General features: G+C 44.3%; 1 protein-coding gene and 1 non-coding gene across 2 annotated transcripts in view; both read left to right on the top strand.

Moving 5' to 3' along the window:
* Nucleotides 1–1333: 1333 nt before the first annotated feature.
* TRNAS-AGA (transfer RNA serine (anticodon AGA)) lies at nt 1334–1415 on the top strand. The gene has a single exon. It is a non-coding gene; the product is annotated as a tRNA-Ser (tRNA).
* Nucleotides 1416–1429: 14 nt separating this feature from the next.
* The window catches only part of HS1BP3 (HCLS1 binding protein 3), a 53104-nt gene continuing 32695 nt past the window's right edge, over nt 1430–21838 (top strand). The window contains exons 1-4 of the mRNA XM_021525336.3: nt 1430–1598; nt 7521–7686; nt 18002–18209; nt 20132–20351. Coding sequence (XP_021381011.2) covers nt 1555–1598; nt 7521–7686; nt 18002–18209; nt 20132–20351 — 638 coding nt within the window. The 5' untranslated portion in view covers nt 1430–1554. The remainder of the gene's footprint in view (nt 1599–7520; nt 7687–18001; nt 18210–20131; nt 20352–21838) is intronic.

The raw sequence follows: 21838 nt of genomic DNA, 5'->3' as shown, positions 1-21838 counted from the left end.
AAGCATTTTCTGGTGGCTTGCAGCACTTCTGGAAACTGCAACTCCTGTGCCAGAAAGACTGCAGCTGGGTGGTGGTGCTTACTGCTTAACAAAAGGTTTGTAGTGGCAGGGAGAGAAAACAATGGGGATTTAGGAAGGAATCCCACCTATGAAGTCTCCCTTTTTTTTTTGTTTTGACTCGTGGGTTTCACATTGCAGATTTCTTCTTTCACCAAAAGCATCAAAAGATTGTTCTGTGTCTGCCACCTTGGATCTCTCTTGATTTTGACAATTTCATCACTCCCAAACTCCTCCAGCTGTTCCTTTCTGGGGTGAAAAGTCTTAATCCACTCACTAGGTCCTCCTTCCAGGGCTGCTCCTCCCTGGGGACACAGATGCATACCCACTTGAGGTGCTGAGCCTGTTTGAAGGCTGGCTGCACTGATGCAGTGTCAGAACCTGGTTTTTATTACTTTTATAATATTTCCTGGCTGTGGTTTCTGTCTGTCCAGAGAAGCACAACAGAGCTGGTGAGAAGGGTCTGGAGCACAAATGTGACGAGGAGCAGCTGAGGGAGCTGGTGGTGTTTAACCTGGAGAACAGGAGGCTCAGGGGGGAACTTACCACTCTCTACAACCACCTGAAAGGAGGGTGCAGCCAGGTGGGGGTCGGTCTCTGCTCCCAAGAACAAGTGACAGATAAAGGCATAGCCTCGAGTTGCACCTAAAGAGGTTTAAATTGGGAATTAGGAAAAAATTAGTCACTGAAAGGGTGGCATTGGGACAGGCTGCTCAGGGAATTTGTGGAATTGCTGTCTCTGGAAGTGTTCAAATAAACATGTGGACCTAGCACTTAGCGTTATGGTTTAGTGGTGAATATGGTGGGTGGGTAAACGATCGGCTCCCATGATCTTAGATGGCTTTTCCAACCATAACGACTCTGTAACTCCGCGATTCCACAAAGCTGTGCGCGGTGCGAAGCCTTTTTCCCAAGCGCTTCCCTGCAGGAGCCCCGCCCAGCAGCGCAGGGAAACCGCGGGATACCCAAGCGGCCAGGTCCGCCCGCGGCTGCCCGCAGCGGAAGGGCCAGCTTCTTTCCCAAAACCTTCGGAACACACAGCCGCTCCGAGCGGTGTGGCCGTGCCTTGCGCCCGGCTGGCGCTGCCCGGGACGCGGCTGGGGGAGCAGAGCCGTGCCCGTCGTTCCAGCGGGAATGCGTGCGAGCGGCTTCCCGTGAGGAGGAGGAGGAGGAGCGGCCAGGCCGCCCCGCGGCCCGGGGGAGTTCGGGTGCCGGGAGCAAGGGGACGCGGGGATGAGTTCGTGTGGCTCTCGCGGCGGCACTGCCGCCCGTCGGTGTAGTCGTGGCCGAGTGGTTAAGGCGATGGACTAGAAATCCATTGGGGTCTCCCCGCGCAGGTTCGAATCCTGCCGACTACGAGCCGCGTTCCTCCCTTTTCCTCCCCGTGCCGGACGTTTTCTTCCCCCCGCTCTGTTTGCACCGGAGCCGGCGGCGCCTGACATCCGGCCGGGCGGCGGGTCCGGCCCGGGAAGGGAGGCGGGACCTCCTCCCGCGGCCATGGAGCAGCGCGGCCCCGCGCCCGCCGTGCTGCTCACCAGCAGGTACGGGGCGGGCGGCGGGGCAGGACGGACGGGAGGGGAAAGGGAAGGAGCGGGGCAGCGGAGGCTGAGGGGAAGCCGGCTGGCGCTGTGTAGGTTTGCCCCGGGGCACTTCATCTGTTCTCCAGTTTTCCTGCATTTCTCAGCCGCGGGAGATCCCTGGGTGATCCCGTCCTGTGTTTCCCTCTTGCGATAACTCCGGGTCCATTCTGGCGCAGCGTGTGCTGTCGCCCTCCAGACAATCTTTTCCGTGTCGGTGTTTGGGGGTGGGTGGGCCGGAATTGGGACTGTCCTGGGCTGTGCGGCGGTGTCCCCGGTGCTTGGGCTGGTGCCCGTTCCCCTGCCGTGTCCCGTATCCCGTACCCCGTGCCCCCCTCGGGCCCCTCTGCCTGGGAGCACAGGGATGGGCAGCAGGAGTTTATTATTCTCCTTTCCCACCTTCTCGAAGCTCTCCCCTGCGTGGTGCAAGGGCGCTGCTTTCCGTTGCATTAAATTTCTAAACCCTGTTTTTAACTAGGTGTGGTAGAGGAATCCTGATGAGAAATACCTCAAAAAGAAAACGTTTATGGCAATCTTTTATAGGGAAACTGATAGATCTCTTTCTCTCTCTCCTTTTTGTTTTAATCCTCACGAGATATTTGAGACTACATGAAAGCAATTTGCTATCAGATGAGACATGAGAAGCATAAGTGTTGATTCAGCAAGGTCCTTACCTCCTAGGACATAAATAATGACTATTTCAGTCACTTTAACTTCAAAGACATTATTTTAATCCTTAAATATTTGGCTGTATCAGGGCTGGACTTTCCTTGAAGCTGTGACCTTAAACCTTCAAATGTATCTGATATGACTTACAGATGCTTTGTAGGACTGACTTTACATTGAGTTTAGCCTTGGAAATGGAAATCCAAATACCTGGATTAATTTACAGTTGTTAGATTGAAAAAGACCCACTTGCAAATTGTCCCACTGAAACTGAAAAGCTTTCAGTGGTAAAATTTGGTATGTGTGGGATTAAGACTTTAGCAAGTGAACATAATTTCTAGCTTCTGAGGTGAAATATCTGTATAGTTGTGCCCTTTTCCACTCTTTTTTCCGCATACTTTTTTTGGGAATAGGATTCCTAGTTGCTGTGGTAATACAAACCATGGAATCATAGAATATGCTCACTTGGATCATTGAGTCCAACTCCTGGTGCAGCTCAGGACATCCCAAGAATCACACCATGTGCCTGAGAGCATTGTCCAAACACTTCTTGAACCCTGTCAGGTTTGGTGCTGTGATCACCTCTCTGGGGAGCCTATAAAATCAGTATATTTGAGTTAGACTATATAGAGAAATAAATTATTTAATGAGTACTTTGCCTTCACTTACTAAATAAAGCTAGTTGTACAATTTTTTTCTCCTTCTGTTAACACCAGGGATGTTACAGTTTGGTCCCTTCTGGAGAGAGGTTGTTGGAGCTGGGAGCTGCTGGCAGGGCTGTTTGTCAAGGCAGGAAGCACAGACTGCTCTTCTGGCCACACAGATGCTGGAATAAGTATTTCTGGTCACAGCACTTGTATCTCTTGTTTTACCTTCTTTCTGGAGGTGGCTATTAGCTACTCCCCATGCTGGCCTTTCAGCACGGAAAGTAGATTAATTAAGATACAATTTAATTATTATATGCAAATCAAAAAACAGGAATGAAACCCCAGCTCTTCCATGAACTGTGGAAGCTGCTCAGTTCAGCTGACTTTTTTAGTCTGCACTTCCTGTGTTCTGGGCCAATCCTGCATGATCTGATTGTGCAATGATCTGATTCACAGTAGTGTTGCTGGTATGAATGGTCTCCTTGTGTTAGGGTGTGTTAGGTTCCTGTTAGGAAGGCTAACCATGTGCCCAGGTCTCCAGTGTACTGTCTGTTTTGTAGACAGAAGTGTAAAGTGGAGATAAACTAGATTCAAATGAAGAGTAGAAGCAATAAACCAGTATGTCCAAGTTAAACAACCAGTTTTCTCCTTTTGCTGCTTTTTTAAAAAAGCCACAAGTGTAAAAATAATTGTTTTTATGCAGTAAAACTATATTCTGTCTTGGGGTTTGCAGGTGCTGATTCTGTTTGAATAATAATAACAGTATTTAATTAGTTAAAACATTAAGGCTGCTTATTTTGAAGGCATTGCAAGAACTAGGAAGCACTTTGGGTAGTATGCTCTGTTTCCTCAGCCTCCCTGCTGATTTCTGTTTGTTTAGAATCAGTTTTATATTTAAAAATAAGTCCTATTGCTATAGAAGATAATAGGGCTGGGTTTCCTGTAGGAGATGATAATGAAAATGATCATAAGGCCTAAAGCAAACAAACAAAAATGTAGCTATTCCCCCTCCCTCTCATAATTTTCCATGACATTTTAGCACAGACTTCTAACAACTTTAACAGAAAAACCCTGGGTATACATAAGGTACTTAACTTCACTGCAGTTTCAGAACTCTAATGCAGCAGCTCTTACAGGGAAGTTGTCATTGTGCCATCTCAGAACATCTGTACGTGGTTGATTTCAGCTAAAGGCCATTAAGGATGATTCACTGGTCGTTACTCCTTTTATTTATACTAGAGGTGAAAAGCAGGTTAATTAGTCATTTATACTCTGTGTTAACAGAAGTGGAATCAGAGACTCATTTGAGATGGAAAAGACCTTTAAGATCATCAACTCCAAGTATTAACCCAGCACTGCCATGTCCACCACTAAACCCTGTTCCCAGTGCCACATCCACACATCCTTTGGAGGACTCGTAACTCACACACTTCCCTGGGTTAGTGAGTCCTTCCTGAGTGTGAGTGACAGAGCTTTTGGCTGCCATAGCTGCAGTCACAACCTCTGAGTGACTGCACATCTGGAGAGCTGTTAAGGTGTGATTATTGTGATTATTCGAGAGAGATGCTTCTGCCCAAATTAATGTACAAATGAGATCATATGCTAAAATCAATGATGCAGATTTTATTAAGTAAAATGTGCGAGAGAAAGACAGAAAAGAGGGTGGGAGGAAAGGCAGAGAGAGAACAATTAAGTAGAAAGATAATCACTAACCTCATGGATCCAGCAGTGTTTTGTTGGTCCTTTGCCCTTTTTGGTGGTAAGGGTCCCACAAAACATAAAGTTTAATGGGTCCCACAAAACATAAAGTTTAATGGGTTAATTAATACACAATCAGGTATGTGTGGGCATGCCCAAGCAGCTCCCCTGCAGGGTGGAGTTTTGCCCTTTTGCTACTCTGTGAATCATGTACAAATCCTCTGATGGAAAGCCCCAGAGATAAATCTGGGGGTGCTTTGGGTGACTTTGCTGGTTTATGACACCTTTTAAGACATGACAGCTGCCTCTCATGCCTGTGTAGTTGAGCCTGTTATGCCCCATCAGAAGGGATAAATACCCTCAGGCCTACATGTGAGTGTGAATGTCCTGTGTCTCTTTTGAGTCAGTGGACTATGGTCTCCTCCAGTCAGGAGCTGACCTTCAACACAGTTGCTGAGCTGATCTCTATGGATTCCTTGCAGTGTTACACTCTTCTCCCCCATTCTTGTTTACCTCTCCTTAGGCTTGAGATAACTTGGGCAATAGTACTGCCTTTATCTTGATCCCCATCAGGTGGCTTAATCTACTGTTCATATTTCCAGGAATTCACAGGGGCACATTTGGGTTGGAGGCATTGGTGGCCACAGATGAGGAGTTCCTTCTTTATATAGAAGACTATATATACTTCATACTTTTTCTGCCAGAGTGGGCAAAGTCCTTTGGTGATCTTAATAGTGTTTAGGGCTGTTGTGATCTGTAAGTCTCTTCTAAGAGCATATCCTCTGCTGCAGGTGTAGTGTAAAAGGGTCCAGATCCAGCTGATGTTACTGGCAGATGCCCTTACAGTCGGCATTTTGGCTGCTACCAAAGGAGGCAGAGTTCCAGATGATGGTTGTTACTCAGCTCCCACAGGCTGCTGTGTGAAAGCCAGGCACCTGTGTATTCACACACAGGCACTACTGGTCCTGTGTTTTAGAGCCTACCATGTGTAACTGAGAACAAAACTTTGTCTGGATGTGTAAAGTCTTTGACTGGCAGAGCATGAGAACAGAAACAGTGTAGACAGAATAGCATCGTCAAAAGACTGGAGATGGTAGAATTATTGTTAAAACCCTAATGCTTTAAATATGGCTTGCAAAGAGGATTGGGTACAAAACTGTGTCCTTGTTTATTGTTATCCTATTCATCAGGAACTCTCAAGATACTCTCTTTAAAAGGCTTTTTATTCAAGCTTTGAATTAGAAATTCAGAGGTTGCCTTCTTGGGGAAGCTCAGGTTTCATAAGAACTGATCAAGTTTTGACATGAGAGGAATCTTTTGAAAGTTTGTTTGAAACTAGATTATTTAAGCCTCTTGAAAGTGTTTATTGTTATTATTATTAAGTTCTATGCATTGTGTATCCTTAGGTGAAAGGGCAGCTGTGTTAATGACTCTAAACTTCCTGAAGGAAGAGGTAGAATTCCACAAGAACTCTGCAGTCCACAAGAAATCCAGAGAAGATGGAACTTGATAATCCTCATGGTTAAGGTTTAAAAAGGCAGAAAAAAAATGTTTAATGATCCTATTTTGGTTTTCTTGGTCCTTTCTATTTTTCTGAAAAAACATACACTCACACATAGGAAGAATGTGTTCAGAGATGTGTTCAGAGGGTATTCAGTCCTCTGAATGGTGAACTTCTGATTCTGGCAGAATACTTGGTTCCAGTGACAGCAAGTGTTCTGTGGCTTGGCATAGTGTAATTTTGGGGAAGGAATCTTTGATCAGTTTTGGTTTTCAGGCTATTGAAACAGACTGTTTATTTCATTAAATGTACCAATTAATCCTCCAACAGCTTCGTCTTACTCTTGATGTGTGAGCACTCTAATATGATCTGGCATTCCTCTTGCAAATATGTCATAAATATTTTCAGATGGCAATCCAGGGGGAAGGTGGCACTACAGTTCTGTGGCTCTGAAGCAGTCAGGAGGAAAAAAATGCATTGAATAAACTGCAGCAGCAATTCTCCTGTTACATATTTCCTCTAGGAGGAGCCATGGGTGGTTATGACTGCTGGAGCTCTCAGAGGTTAATGCTATGCTTTAACTGTGTATGAAAGGACAGGTAGTTCTTTTTCCAGTAGGATCTTCTGTGGGAAAGCCTAGATGTCTTGGCTAGTGTGCCCTTTAGGCTGTTTGGCAACAAGACTGTGTATCAGATAGCCAAAACCAGAAAGCAGCTCTGAGGGATCATGTCTTCCTTTAACTTGCTCAGTCCTGATATTTATTTTTCCTCAAGAGTCTTCACAAGTGGAAACTGCAATTGGCCCGTCAGTCTGCTCCAGCAGCTTCCTTTGTATTTCAGCTTTAATCCACTTCCCTGGCTGGCTCTTCACAAACCTCAAGTTGTCCCTGTGCTCCAGGGAGCTCCTTCTTTCTTTCATGGCACCTTTCAGTTATTGTTTCTGTCATTTCTGGGTATGTCCTTACTTAAAGGAGAGGTGGGTAGGGCTCAGCATGAGTCACTATGAACAGACCTTTGTCTCAGAATAAACCTGATGAGAGATCATTGGATCTTCTTATCTGCCATGCTGGGCTAAGAGCGCTTGCAGCTCCTGCAAGTGAAATCCCATTCTGAATGAATCCACATCTCTTCACAGAAATGTGTTCCTGGCATGTTGCCTGCAGTGGCTCATAGCATGTGCTTTGGGATGGAATATAGGAAACAGGCCATGTCCAAATTTGTCTTGTTACAGAGTAGGAAGTGTTTGGGCCAGGGTCTGTGTGATGTCCTGTTCCGGTGAGAGCCTTTGCATTGATTTTCTTGGGCTTGTAACTGGGAGAGGGACAGCTAAAAGCCTTTGTGCCAGTGCCTGAACTTTGTGTATTTTCTTCTCTAGGCAAATTCAGAATACGCACACCGGGCTGGATTTGTTGGTGCCGGAATACCAGGAAATCCGTGGGAAGATGATGTCTGGCCATGTTGAGTATCACATTGTTGTCGTTACCCGACTGGCTGCCTTCAAATCAGCAAAGCACAAGCCTGAAGATGTGGTTCAATTTATGGTAAATATTTAATCACACCTGCGTTAGTGATCACTTTCTTAATCAGCTTTGATTATTTCTGTCATGATGTAGCAGATGCTTCATCATCAATCACAGCCTTTCCAGGTCAAGGTCCTTGGTAGGACAACACAGTCTGTACCATTTCTGCAATTCCTATTCCATTATGCATATTCCATTATCCACTCAGTAATTGAACTTTTTATTCCAGGAGCTAAAAGTCATGATGACTGTTCTGCCTTTAAGGCATTTTTCATTATGGATCAACAAATAGAAACCAATTAACCTTTTTGTAAGTTCTACTACTAATTAGTTTCTCTAATATATGTATCAGTAGTAGACTTTGTACAGAAACATGAAGTAAATATATAGAAGCTTATTTGAATGGGTCTATTACCTAGACACAGCTTTTAAAATCCTTAGTAAGAGAAGTTTACAAGGAAGTGTCCATATAAAATATTATTTAGCCAGATTGTCTTTTTCACTATACCTGCAGAGTAAAGGTTTGAAAGCACAGCATGTGACTTAAAACAGGTGAAATTAATCCCATCTATGGCATGTGCACTATTGGAGTCAAGACAACCATGACACGATTTCAGAAAGTTTTCTTACATGTTTTCTGTGCCAGAGCTTCAGGTTGTTTTTGTTTCAGTGCTTATGCAGCAGCGACCCAGCAAACCTCCCCCTGCCTTCCTCGGGGGCTGCGCTGTTGCTGTGGCACCAGCCACCATTGTGGTCATGCCATTTCCCACCTCCATCTGTGCCACACCACTTCTGTGTCCCACCACACGCTCTGCCATTCAGGGGGAACCCAGCACTGCCCTGGGACCTCACCAGACTGCGTGGCAGGGGGCACGAGGCTCACCCCCCCCCACCTGCAGAGAGTGGCAGGCAGCAGCATGAGCAAAAGTGCAGGTGGTACTCTCCCACATTTTAATAAAAAGGCAGTTTGTGTGTTAGCTCCCAAGCCATCTCTTTCTAAATAAGCAAAGTGCATAGCCTCACTCTATTTCTTTTGTACCAGTATATGCAACACCCTTCTTCTTTGGGTTGGTGTCTCATAAGTTTTCCAGACTTCTGGGCTCCCAGGTCCTTGGTCTGCCTGCTTGGTTCCCAGGCTCCTAGTCCACCTGGCTCCACCATCTTAATGCTCTTGGGTCTGCAGTCATCTGCCCAAATCACCTCAGGATTATGTCAGGATCACCCTATGTTGCTGTTGAGATGGCCACAATCCACAGAGTGTCATCATACAAGATCAGAAAGCTTCAACCCATACAGAGTAACATCATCACTTCAGAAGGCTTCAAGCACCCACTCATACACACACCATCCCCCACCAGAAGGCTTCAAGTGTCTGCTCTTCTTGTTCTTCAGCTCAACCTTTATACCCCTTATCATTCATGCATTGCCCCTGTGTGCCCTCTGTTCCCTTCCGTGGTTGCTCAGTGCACCTTGGCACTCCATGGCTCATTACTTTCAGTACTGTTCAACTGCTTTTCACAGCTGTAGCTCATTGGGGATGAGGCTGGGCTGCAGCCCCACTCCCAGTTAGCACAAACTGTGTACCTACAGTGCACATCCACTTAAGCTGTTGTCCATGGGACTCTCTGTCAAGCTGGTAGGAAAAGGTGCATTTAGGGTGTTCTGTTTAATCTTCTTTAGCTGCCTGCTGAACCACTCCCAAAATGTGCATTTCTTTGTCCATTGACCATAAGGGGGCACACCCTGTTGCATGCTGTGGCCATCTGCTCTTTTCTGCTCTTTTTTTCTAATGTTTTAGCAATAACTGTAATGTCAGAGTGATGTGAGTACGTGGTTACCTGGTAGATCATGACCTGTAGTGTAACTGCAACTTGTGAGAAGATAGTTGATAAAAGCCTATTTAAACAATCCGTTTTGCAGATAAACATGTGGCAGTGTTGCAAAGAAATGCTGTACAACAAGTGAGATCTGCATTTATTCTACACCTTGCGCTATATATAACTATGGTAAAAGCAGCAATGCTGGCAGAGGAATCTGTTCTCTTCACCCTCCTCATCCCTGACAGCTTGTTCTCGCTCCTGCAGTGTTTCCTTTTGTGTGCCAGTGTCATGTGGCTATTCCATAATGTCAGCTGAGGAACTGCTCCTGGCTAAAAATGAGTATTTTGGGGCTTGTAATTCAGTACTGATTTACACCTATTCCTTGAGCCTGTGACTTGTATCATTAAAGTTTCTTTTAGGGCAGGGAAGGGCCAGACATGGGCAGATAAGAGGATGTGCAGTTGCTTTTTTTCATGCAGCAAGGCCTGCTTATATTATGTAATTTGTCCACACAGCTCTGTGGAAGAAAGAATCTGGCTACACCCGAGGTGTTAAACTGGGTTGTTGTCATCTAACTTCATTTTGCATAATTTAAGAATAAGTTGATAAAATCAGCTTGTCTATAAAGAGGGGAAACAGACTTTGTACTGTGTCCCCTCTGCTTGCTGGGGTTGTCTGTTACCATGTCTCTTTCTGGGAAGATCTTCAGCACTCAGTTGCTCTTCTCAAGTGAAATGAACTTTCCTGATTTCTCCTCTGGTGAGGCCTCCTGACGTTTCATTCTTCATGAAGAAGAAAACTGGTGGAGCCTGACGAGAATAACATTTATCTCATCAGTTACATTTTTTTCAGCTGACTAAATATGATATTTATATAGTTTGTTGTGTGAGAGTAACTTAAAACCATGAGCTGGGAGGTTGAGGATGGATGCTTTCCATTGATTCATTCCAGTGAGTCTTGTCTGAATGTATTACTGGAAGGAACAGAGGGATTCACCTGTCGTAACTTATCTCTCTGTAAGTTGGATATTTTAATCTGAGTCTGTCCATACTTATATGGTCAGTGGGGAGGAGGGGAATGATGTGACTCACCCTCTGCAAATGTCTCTTCTTTGGCCATAAGGGGAAAGTATCTACATTGTAAACAGCTGCAATGGGGGGCTTCAACTCCAGGCTAAAATGCTTGAGGGTCAGAAGAGTTGTACACAAATTACTGTGTGCACTCAGAGATGCCCTGGGATTTTCTACCTGGCCTTCAAGAGTTGTGGGTTTCCCATAGATCTTGTGTGGTATTAACCTGCTGCACACAAGCCTTTTGGATACCCCAAAGCATCTCACATAGCATGGGCTATGTGCCCTTTTTCTGGGCAGAACAGTCTGCAGATGTCTGTGTTTCATTTTCTAAACTCCCATCCCCTGCATTTACAACAGTGCTGCTGAAAAGGATGTAGCTGAGCATCTGTGGGCTGGGGGAGCCCACTTTGCATAGCATAAATGTCTTGTACCATTTGAGAGCCCCTAAGTTACCGTAGGTGTGTGCACAGGGCTGGCAGGAGTGACAGAGGACATAAAGGCATTGGCACTGCCCTGAAACAGCAAGGAGAATACGGTGCAGCATCCAAGGTGCCACTGGCTGCCTATGTTCAGGTGAGCTGAGCTTCAGTCACATTTCACCAAGATCTCATTTTACCAATATCTGTCATGGGAGCTGACACCTCATGCATGTAGGCAGATGGCTTAACCTGGAGGGAAGTGCCAATCCTGTGGCTGCCCCAGAGTGTCTGTGCAGTGCCCTGTTCTGCTGGATTCTGGAGCAGCATGAACAAGAGCTGTGACCCTTCCCCAGAGTTTGCAGTGAAGTGTTAAGAGAGGCAGGTATCTGAAGAACAGCAGAGAAGAACAAAGCTGCAGTGGGCAGCAGATCTAACATGTCAAATTTGTATCAGAGTACAGTGAGATGAGACATCTGAAATAAGGAAGAAGAAACTACTGTGTACCTCTTCTGGAGCAGAGTGGGCAAAATGGGAGAGAGGACATATTTTTTTGCTTTTTTTGAAACTGTCTAATTGGAGCCAGTGTCACAGCGCTGAGGTGACGTGTAGGTTAGAGAAGGCAGGCAGGCATGGTAGGATTTTCCTTGTCTCTGGATACCGATTTTCAGATTGTTTTGGCCAGCTGGGGAGCCAGGTCTGTGTTTTGTGGCTCCTCCTTGCCCTGTGCCCGTTCCTGAGGTCTCAGAGGAGCAGCCACTCCCCCCTGCCCTCGGGGCCTTCATGAAGGACCAGCTGCTCCTCTTTTTCCTGGGAAAGGATGGTGAGCAAGGCAGAAGTGTCCTCTAAACTAGCTGTGGTCTCCAGGATCAAATCATAGGATCATTTGGGTGGGAAACAGCCTTTAAGACCATTGACCCAGCTTTTGATGGATCACCACCTTGTCAACTAGAGCACCAAGTGCCGTGTCCAGATGTTTCCTGAACACCTCCAGGACTGGTAACTCCAGTGCTTCCTTGGGTAGTCCATTCCAATGTTTAACAAGCACATCCAATGAAGAAATTAATTCTGACGTCCAACCTGAATCTTCCCTGGTGCAGCTTGAGGCTCTGTTGTCTTGTCCTGTCAAGATCGAGAGATGTGTTAAGGCCCTATGACAAAAACCTGATGAACATCAAAAAGAGATTTCAGATCTGACCTGTGGGTCTAAATAATCCAGAGTGCCCTATTCCCCAGTTTAACAGGACTATGAAAAATCAGCATTATGGCATCTCTAATTAAAATGTTTGTGAAGCATTAAGAGAAGAAATTCACTTCTGTGATGACATTCTAAATTATTAGAAAGTGGAGGGATTTTTTAATTTTAAAAAATGCTAATTGTAAAATAGGGCAAGTGGGTTGTAGGACTGCATAACCTTAAGGTTATATTTGGTAATTAAAGGAAAAGTCAGTTGCATTTCTTTGCATTTCTTTTAAAGGTCAGAATACTCTTGTACCACTGAAAGAGGGAAATTGGTTTTCTCTTTGGTACTGCTACCAAGGTGATATTTAATTATTGCCTGTAGATTTGCCATTTTCTGTGATAAAAAGAAAAGACTGCTTTTCTTAAAGGCATTTTTTCCAGCCACACCTTAGCTTTTTTAGGAATTAACTTCTCCCTTCCCAGCCTTATCAAAAATCCACCCAGCCTTCAGTGCCTTCTCTTTGTATCTGCATCTATTTTGATTCTTCTTTACAAGCTATTTGTTAGTGAAATTTTTTCTTTTTCAGAGCTGAACAAATAACTACTGATGTTTGACAGGCATAGCACATTTTAGGGAGACATTTACTATATTTACTGTCTTCCTCTCTTAAAATGAGGGAGTGTATGAGTACATGGGTGTGTATTAATTTATGTTTTCATCCTTGCCTTTTTGTATACATTGGCCTTCTTTTTTTTGGGGGGGCCTCAAAATCTGTGCATTGGAGTTGCTTTTTCCTGACCATACAGGCATGTTGTGAGGATAAATTCCTTCACCTTATGGCTTCTGTAATGTGAGGGAGGGGCAAAAAAAATTCAAGATCAGTGTAGCAATAGGTTCAGGAGCTACTAAGGATTCATGCTGATTAAAAAGAAATATTAGAGTTCTGGCTCTTCTGCTAGGCAAAACAGATGAGGAGAACAGCATGTGGTCATGTAATTAAAATCTACCATAATGCATACCCACGGGGTCACCAAGCAACATTAATTCTGGTATGGCTTGAATTGAGAGTTTCCAAGTGAAAGCTTGGGTTGTGCTGCCTGGGAGAAGGGATGCTTTTGATTCCTGTATCCAAAGCTAGTGGTTGTTTTAAAGGACAGAGATGCTGGATCTCCCTTTTCTGACAGTGTTAAGAAGTGGGCTTTATAAGAAGAAAGTCACTGTAGCCCCAGTTTTCATGAAATACTGTAAAATCAGTGTGCTCTTTGTTGGTGTGCACTGGCTGGTAAAGGGCTTGAGTTAGCTCTAAGATCTCCATTTTGTTGAAATCCTTGCAGTGGATACAAAGTGTATGAAGACAAGTTTGAGGTCACAAATGGGGCAGTAAAAGGAGCTTTTGAAAGGAAAGGAGGCATTAAATAGCATTAATACTGAGTGGGATCAAATTCTGCACACATCTGCGAGTCCCAGGCTCGTATCCTGCAGCCATTCCGGTGTGTACTTCCCTGTGTGAAGCCCTTGGAAAGAGGGGGGCAAGGCACATGCATGAGATTTGAGGGATTAGTAACAAACTTCAGACTTTCACTTTGAACTTCATGGTGGTTTTCTTAACCTTCTAGCTGTACTTGATCACATTCAACTTATTTATTTGTTCCCAGTGGAAAAAAAAAAACATTCAGCCTATCCCTGTCTGTCTTTTAAGTTCTGTGTTGGATGTTAATTGTTACAGGCAAATAAGGTCTTGACCTGGCAAATGTGCACATGCTTGGCTGTATTTGCATGATTAACTCTTTTGAAGTGAAGCAGATTGAGCCTTTGATATTGTGACTTGACAGAACTCCTTGAAGTGTGTGCACTCAGGCTGACTTACAGGTGGTGGGGGTTCAGCTCTACAGTGTTCACAGAGTTCAGTTAGAGGCATGGAGGGGGAGAGAATAACTGCAGGATCAAGACCTGAAGGAATTACAGGCAGTAGAAGGAAAATATTTGAATATTAATCAAATCAAACTTTGTTTTGTAATAGCATTGATAAAATGGGGTTTAGAGCAGTGCTTACTTTCTATGCTGACATTTTGGGCCATAGGATTTTCATCAAGGATCCATCAAGGATTTTCAAAGGGCTGTAAGTGATAACCAGGAAAGGCAAGATTTAATTGTATTACATGCTGATATACAACTTTTTCCTGGAAAATGGACAGAGGATGTCAAATTGAAAGGGTCCAGAATTGTTGCAGCAGAACAATGCTTTCTGACTAGAAAGTGTGAGAATGCTCTGCATCATGTCTGGGATTTGCTTGAAAAAATACACTCTGTGGAACCTCTCTGGCACCTGTGGAAGGCCTCTGTGCTGCTGCATCCAGCTCTGGGGTTCCAAGTACAGGAAAGACATGGACCTGTTGGAGCAGATCCAGAGGAAGGGTACAAAAGTGGTCGAAAATCTGGGACAGCTCTCCTGTGAGGGCACTGAGAGAGCCTGTTCAGCCTGGAGAGGGCTCCAGGGTGACTCTAGACCCCTCCCAGTACTGAAGGGGCTGTAAGAAAGCAGCAGAGGGACTGGTTACGAGGAGGAATGGCCTTAAGCTAAAGGAGGGAAGGTTTAGATTAAATGCAAGGAAAAAATTTTGACTGTGAGGGTGCTGAGCCGCTGGCATAGGTTACCCAGAGAAGCTGTGACTGCCCCATCCCTGGAACTGTTGAAGGCCAGGTTGGATGGGGCTCTGAGCAGCCTGGTCTAGGGGAAGGTGTCCCTTACATATTGAGCAGGATGTTCTTTAGGGCCCCTTCTAACCCAAACTGAGGCAATTCTCCGCTCTCCAGTCGGGGCTGCTGGGCTCAGCCAGCCTCGCCACTGCATTTCCAGCACCCATCCCGGGGTAAATCTGGCAGCAGAGCTGGGCGAGGCTGTCGAGGAGCTGTGGCTCAGGGACAGGGGCTGCGGAGCCCCAGCTGGCTCTGGTGAGCAGAAGGGTTTTGGTAGGGCTGGTGGGCAGAAGGGTTTTGGTAGGGCTGGTGGGCAGAAGGGTTTTGGTAGGGCTGGTGGGCAGAAGGGTTTTGGTAGGGCTGGTGGGCAGAAGGGTTTTGGTAGGGCTGGTGGGCAGAAGGGTTTTGGTAGGGCTGGTGGGCAGAAGGGTTTTGGTAGGGCTGGTGGGCAGAAGGGTTTTGGTAGGGCTGGTGGGCAGAAGGGTTTTGGTAGGGCTGGTGGGCAGAAGGGTTTTGGTAGGGCTAGTGGGCAGAAGGGTTTTGGTAGGGCTGGCAGCTCTGGGACAGCGGCTGCTCCAGCAGAGGGCACGCCGGCACTGCGACTCGGCAGGGCTGGTGCGTGCTGGGCTCTGGCAGCACATCAGCGCTTGGAGCCAGCCGGGCACACCCCAAATTCCGGGTCCTGTGCGCCTTCAGCGTGGTTGTCCAAAGCCCACGCAGATCCACCGAGGCGCAATTAGCCACAGGATGCGAGGGTGTGCATTTGCTGTAGGTTCAGTGGTGTAATTAGACATAAATTGAGATTTATGAATAATTTACAGACTTTGATAGAGGAAGAATGAAAATTAAGTAGGGAAAGAAATAAGTTTGTGTATCTCAGTTCAGTGTTAGAGTATTTTTAAAAAACTGTTTTGGCATAATCTTGATTGGCTTCTGCCTTGTAATGCTTTCAGAAATTAATTTGGTAGTTATTATTGAAATTAATTCCATGTTAAATGTTTTTCTGCAAATCAGACCTAATTCTTTTTTTCTGGGTGGAGGGTAATGATGTTTATTCTTTTGAAAGAGCACCAGTGAATTCCTTACTGCCCTTACATTTGTGCTTACATATTCTTTTTGGGAGGGGCTCAGGCATCATACTACTCAGAGTGCTACTGGGACCTAGCAAACTAAAAACGTACAGCAGTTCAGAAGCTCTGGAATTGCTTTCCCCTCTCTTTTTGGGGTATCTTTCAAAGAGAAGATTATGATGTTCTGGAACATCTCTATTCCCCTCCCTTTAGTGCCTGGTTGCTGAATGGCATTTCAGATCCAGCATGTGGAGCACAGTGTTACACTTAACATTTGTTGCTTTCACAGGTCTAAAATTCTTGTTTTTCTTTCTCCTGTCGACTCAGGTGTTGTGTTTCAGATCTTTGTTACAAAGCTGCTTGCCTTTTGTGACTGGGCACTGAACCTACAGTGAACATTGTACAGCTGAAATGCAAATGCTTTTCTAAATCATCTGGCTAGGTTGATAATTACTGCAAAAGGCAGGGAAGCGTGAAAGCTGAGGTGGTTATTGCTCTTTGTGCCCACATCTGAATCAGTGAACTGGCTGAGGTGTGCTTGTTACTGCCAGGGCCTGTTCCCTGGCCTGGAGGGCAGCTCACACAGTCTGGCTGAATGCACAGCATTAAACTTCCTCACCATCTGCAGTGTGCCCCAGTACCCAAACTGGCTGCTGACGGGTCTCTCCATCGGGCCAAATCTTGGGGTGAAGAGTTATCTGGGGGCATGATAGCTGCCCAGAGTGTAGGAACTGTGCCAGGCTTTGTCAGGTTCCAGTAGACACTGTAAATGAGGTTTCTAGTAGGTGCTCTCGGGTTCCAGTGTCTGGGAATATATGTGGTGCTGTTTAGTGTGCTTGTATAGATGCAGTGTAGGGATTCTGCATTAATCTGTAACTCATTTCCCTTCTGTGCTTTTTGTTAGGTTGACTTTCTTTATCACTGTGTTGATGAGAGAACTCTGCATTACTCCGTTCCAAGATATGGTGCTTGAGTCTCTCCATCTTTTATATCCATCTCAGTATGTGCAATACTGCACATACTGCAGTGTTAATTAGGATTCACTCCTCTAGAGTTCAGCAGCACATGTTACAGGAGGATGAGAGCTGGACCCTAAAAGAGTATCTGCCCTGTGCACTCCACTAGCACTGTTATTTGGGTAGTTTTTTAATCTCTGTATTAATTAAAACAGTTTGGTAGCTTATGGATCCATGGAGGGCCTTGACAAATAAATTATCTGTGTAACACCACAGTGCAGGGAAGTCACCCTCATTGCATCTGTCACTCAGAGATAGCATTTTGTTTGTGTGTGGATTTTGTTTATTGGTTTAAGGTACTGAATTCAATACTTTCTGTGGCATAAAAGCCACACCTTTTCTAATCAACATTCCCATAGCTATTGCTTTCCTTGTAATATCTTGAGCCTTATTTCTCCTCAGGCTTCCTGTCTTTGTCCACAGAAGGAATGACTGCATTTTCTGTTGGCATCTTATCCCTGTATGAGAACCTTTTAGGCCATGGCCAAGTTGTTGATTTTTATTTTCTCATGGATGAACTGAGTAGTCAGGGGTCAGCTGAGGTCTTTGCCCTTAGGTTTCTGTGTCATGTGCTCTTCAGGGCAGAAGTGTCAGTGTCAGATTTTTAGGTCTAAGCAGCCAAAGGCACTGAAGCCACCAGGAGCGAGGAATGGGACAGTGGTGCAAACACATGGGCAGCTTTCTCCACCATACCAGGCAGGGTTTTTCCTCCCTCCTGTCTCTCAGGACTGGGCATCACTTTAGTGGACAAGGATTCCTGCTGTCAGAAAAGTATCTGGAGCAGTGACCTTCCCAGTATTTCATTAGCTGATGAGTCAGACAAATGGATTCTGGCAATGAACTTTAATTCCATCAAACAGTGGATTTTTAATAACAGAATTAGAAGACTCGCAGCAATGCTTGAGGATTCGCTGGGTACATAACAGGCCATGTGTAAAGCTCCTTGCTAATACATTGTTTTCCACTTCCACAGTTAATGTTTCACAGCACTTTGCTGCTGCTTTTCTGCTCCTGCCTCATCTGTAAAGAAATGAACCCAGGCAACACATTTTCATTGCAGGTTTCCAAGAAGTACAGCGAGATCGAGGAGCTCTACCAGAGACTGACAGCACGGTATCCACAGGTTTCTCTTCCACTCCTGCCTAGAAAAGTTCTCTTTGTGGGGGAATCTGACATCTCTGAACGACGAGCTATGTTCAATGATATCATGAAATTCATCTCCAAAGATGAGGATCTAGCAACGAGTCCTGAGTTACTGGAATTTTTAGGTAACTAAAAGATGTGAGTGTCCCTTCTCCCAGGAATGTGCTTCATGGGAGTGTTAAGTTCTTGACTCAGGCAGCCAAACACTAGAGAGTGCCAGAATAAAGCCTGTCAGTGAAAATATCCTCATGTGCATTTACAATGCTGCACAGTCATGCTTGCTAGTGTATTTCCCTCCTCTCTGTGGACATCTTCCTCATTCAGAGATGTTGATAGGTACCTTCAAAGCAAATACTGTACTAGCCTGTCTCTGATTTCCTACTGTGCTTCAGAACATGAAAGTTTAGAAGGCTAAATAGTCATATGTTGTCAGTGGGGAGATGGACCCTAAAGGGACAGTGCAGGGTCTCGCTTAGTGAGCAACTCTTCCATATTTTGGCTGGTTTCTTACAAATTATTGACTCTGAGAAAGATTTAAATGGAAGGCAGATTCTTTATTTGTTGAACACATTTTCTGGCTAGCTTTTTTTTTTAGTTTATTTTAATTTTTTCCTTAGTTTTCCTTACCCCTGTGTCCAGCTGTTTTTGTCTTGTCTAGTGATTCATACAGTTGCTTTCTTACGTCCCTTGGGCACAGCAGGGAGTTACAGAATGAGTGGAACATATGAGTTCTCTGCTGTTAATTCCGCTGAGAGCTGCTGGGCAGGGAATACTCCAGCCTGGTGCTGTGTAGGATTCTTAGTGGAGGGATACTTTTAAGTAAGTGAAGTTGCAAGAAGCTAGCAAGTATAAACAGCCCATTTTGCAGAAGTGTCAGGTGTGGCCACATTAGTTCTGTGAAACTGGGAGCTTCCTTAAGTCAAAGGGGCAAAGCTGCTTAATGCATGGCAAGATCCAGGTAGTAAGGTTTTTGTCTGGGCTTTTTCTCCCTGGGCAGTATTCTCTTGAAAGCAGACCCCTTGCACAGAGAATTCAGATTCATGTTGATTGCTCTTTGCATGCTGGTTAATCTAGCCATGGTGCACATCTGCAGCTAAACTAGGCTGGACTTCGTTCTGTGGGCAGATTTGGGTGCAAGTAATGAGAAATCAGAATTTGTCCTAGAGTAATGTAAGTCTTACCCTGATTTGGCAGATGCAGACATGAAAAGCTGTGTGAGACAAGTCTCCCATGCCATGTTACTTCAATAGTCAAAATGGTGTAATCATGAATTTTATCCATCACAGTTTTCAGTAGCCTTTTTTTTAGCTGGTCTCATTATTTAAAATTGCTTCCCTGGACATCCAGAAACTTGACAACAAGGAACCATTTTCTCCTCATTCTGCTGGTCTTTGCAAGTAACAAGTATGGTGAGAAGACTTAGTTAACTGTTTTTCAGTTGGCTGAATTTGCTGAGCTGGATGCATATTGCATACTGAAGGGTGTTAGAACTAAAGTCTTCATTTTTTACTGTAAACTGAAGACCTGCTGTAGAAACATGCTGTTCAATGCTCTAATTTTAGCCCAAGTTAATTAAATTGCATCAAAAAGGACTTTATCTCTACTAGCTATGTGAAAGTTAGCTACCTACATCTGTGCAGAGTATTTACAGTGTCTGTAGCCAGTAGAAGAGAAAAAGGCACTTCCAAGAGAAACTTCTCATATGACTTCATTTGGATGGGATGAATAACCATGTGGAAATTCTATTGATTCTGTTGACTGTAGAAGGAACATAAATAAGCAGATTTGATATGTGCTGCTGTGTCTCAGATAAAGTTCATTTCCTCTGTCTTTCTCTACTTAACTACTGTGAATTAGTAAACAGATCAGACACATAATGACACATACTGAATAAAGAGAACAGTGGGAGTGTTTTGAAAGAGTTTCACAAAAGCTGATCATGTCCTTCATTCCTCAAACAAAACTCTCAGGAACAAGTGCAAGGTTTAAAAAACCTGTAGTTGTTATCTCATATACTCAGTTTTGCCTCAATTACTGTGTTTTGCAGGAACAAAATCTTCCAGTGCTGTTGACTTCAAGGGTAAAAACATGCCTGATGACAGGGAGAAGGAAGATGAAGAAAATGAGGCATTGGATTTTTTCAAAGAGGAGAAGACACCTGACTTAATCTCACAGCTTTTATTAGTGGAAAATGTCAAAAAGGGGGAGAAAAAAGAAGAGGGAGATGAGGAAGAAGAGGAAATTTTAGACCCTCTTGGTATAATGAGGTATGGCTAAAATCCTGTAAATGAGGTATTTAGACTTCAGCCTGTCTGAATAAGGCTGTTGTATGTCACTGTCCCCACATTGCTGAATTTCACAGGGGAGGACGGGCCTCTGCAGTTCATGAATGAAGTGCTTTGACAGAGGGAAGAGACTTTGTAGTGCCTTTTCAGTGCATTCCTCTGGACATTGAAGTGACAGGGACATCGTGAGTACCCTGGTAAGAGTCCCAGCTACAGAAGATACTTTGCTGGGCACTGCAAAGCATCAACCCAGAATCCAGTGGATGTGCCTTCTGAGTGCACAGGGCACTGATTACAGTGTCTGGAGCTGCATTGGAGCTCACTTGTGGCTTTTCTTTCCTTATTCCTTTTTCTGAAGGTGCCACATGCTAAATGCCACTAAGGCATATGCAGTAACAGCTTGAGAAACAGGTCAAAGCTTCCTGATACTGATATCCAGGTGTGTTTACCTGTCCAGTAATTTTCAGTCAGTTACGTTCTTCAGTTCAAGATGGAATTTCTCACTGAATTCCAAACTGATTTCTAACTAATGAAGTCTAGAAGCAAATTAAGTTTTTCTGTGCTGGGATCATGAGTATCAACTACTTTTTAGGGTGTCTCAGGCTTTAGATGTCCAAGTGAAGAAGGTGTAGCTGTTCAAGATCCTCAATAAGCACTGGCTGACCCAACTGGATGGTTTCAGCCACCCAGAGTCACCAGCCACTACTGAATGTTGTCTTGGCTCTAGGCTGTGCTTTCAAATTGCTTCTGCATAGCAGTAGGCAGTAACTGAGAGTAATGAGCCAGACCCCTCTCTTGGTGTTTCCCAGTGGCATTAAATCATTTATAGGGGATCATTCACTCTGGGTATAAGCTGGAGACTCCTACACAAAGTTTGGTCAAATAAGATTATTGCTATTATAATCATATGTAATCATGGATGCCCAGATATTGTCCTTTTTACATGACGTATTTAATCCTTTAAATCAGAAAATATTCACCAGAAAAAGATTACCAGAAAACATTAACTATTACTCTTTTGATAAAATGTGCTGAATTACTTAGCATCAAAATTATTCTTTTGTTTAAGGAGAGTTTAAAAATTTAAATAACTATTAACAACTAGAAGTTAGATAAAGTAATACTTCTCACAAAATGGTCCTTAGTTTGTATTTTTACAAAAGCAGCTGTCCTTTTTTGGATAGGAAAATGATCTACTGGGTTAGCAAATTCAATGTTATAGTTTTCAACTTACAACAAATAGAAGCTGTAAAGAGCTTGCTATGCCAAAACAAGCAAGAAGTTTGCTTTTCTCCTCTGCACTGCTTGACCTAGCATTTGAAAATCTTGTTTATTTTGGTCTTCTAATGCACTGAAGGATGACAAGATCTGGTATTTAATCCTCATTTAGCTTATTGCTTCAATTTCTTCCAAGTACAGAATTCTTACTGAATCAAAATAACTTCATTTATTTAAGAAGTATGGTCTTC

This window comes from Lonchura striata, chromosome 3 (genome assembly GCF_046129695.1).
Source record: "Lonchura striata isolate bLonStr1 chromosome 3, bLonStr1.mat, whole genome shotgun sequence".
In the NCBI taxonomy this organism is placed as follows: Eukaryota; Metazoa; Chordata; class Aves; order Passeriformes; family Estrildidae; genus Lonchura; species Lonchura striata.
Note: the sequence above shows the minus strand (reverse complement) of the source record. Positions and strands in the feature narration are given on the sequence as shown.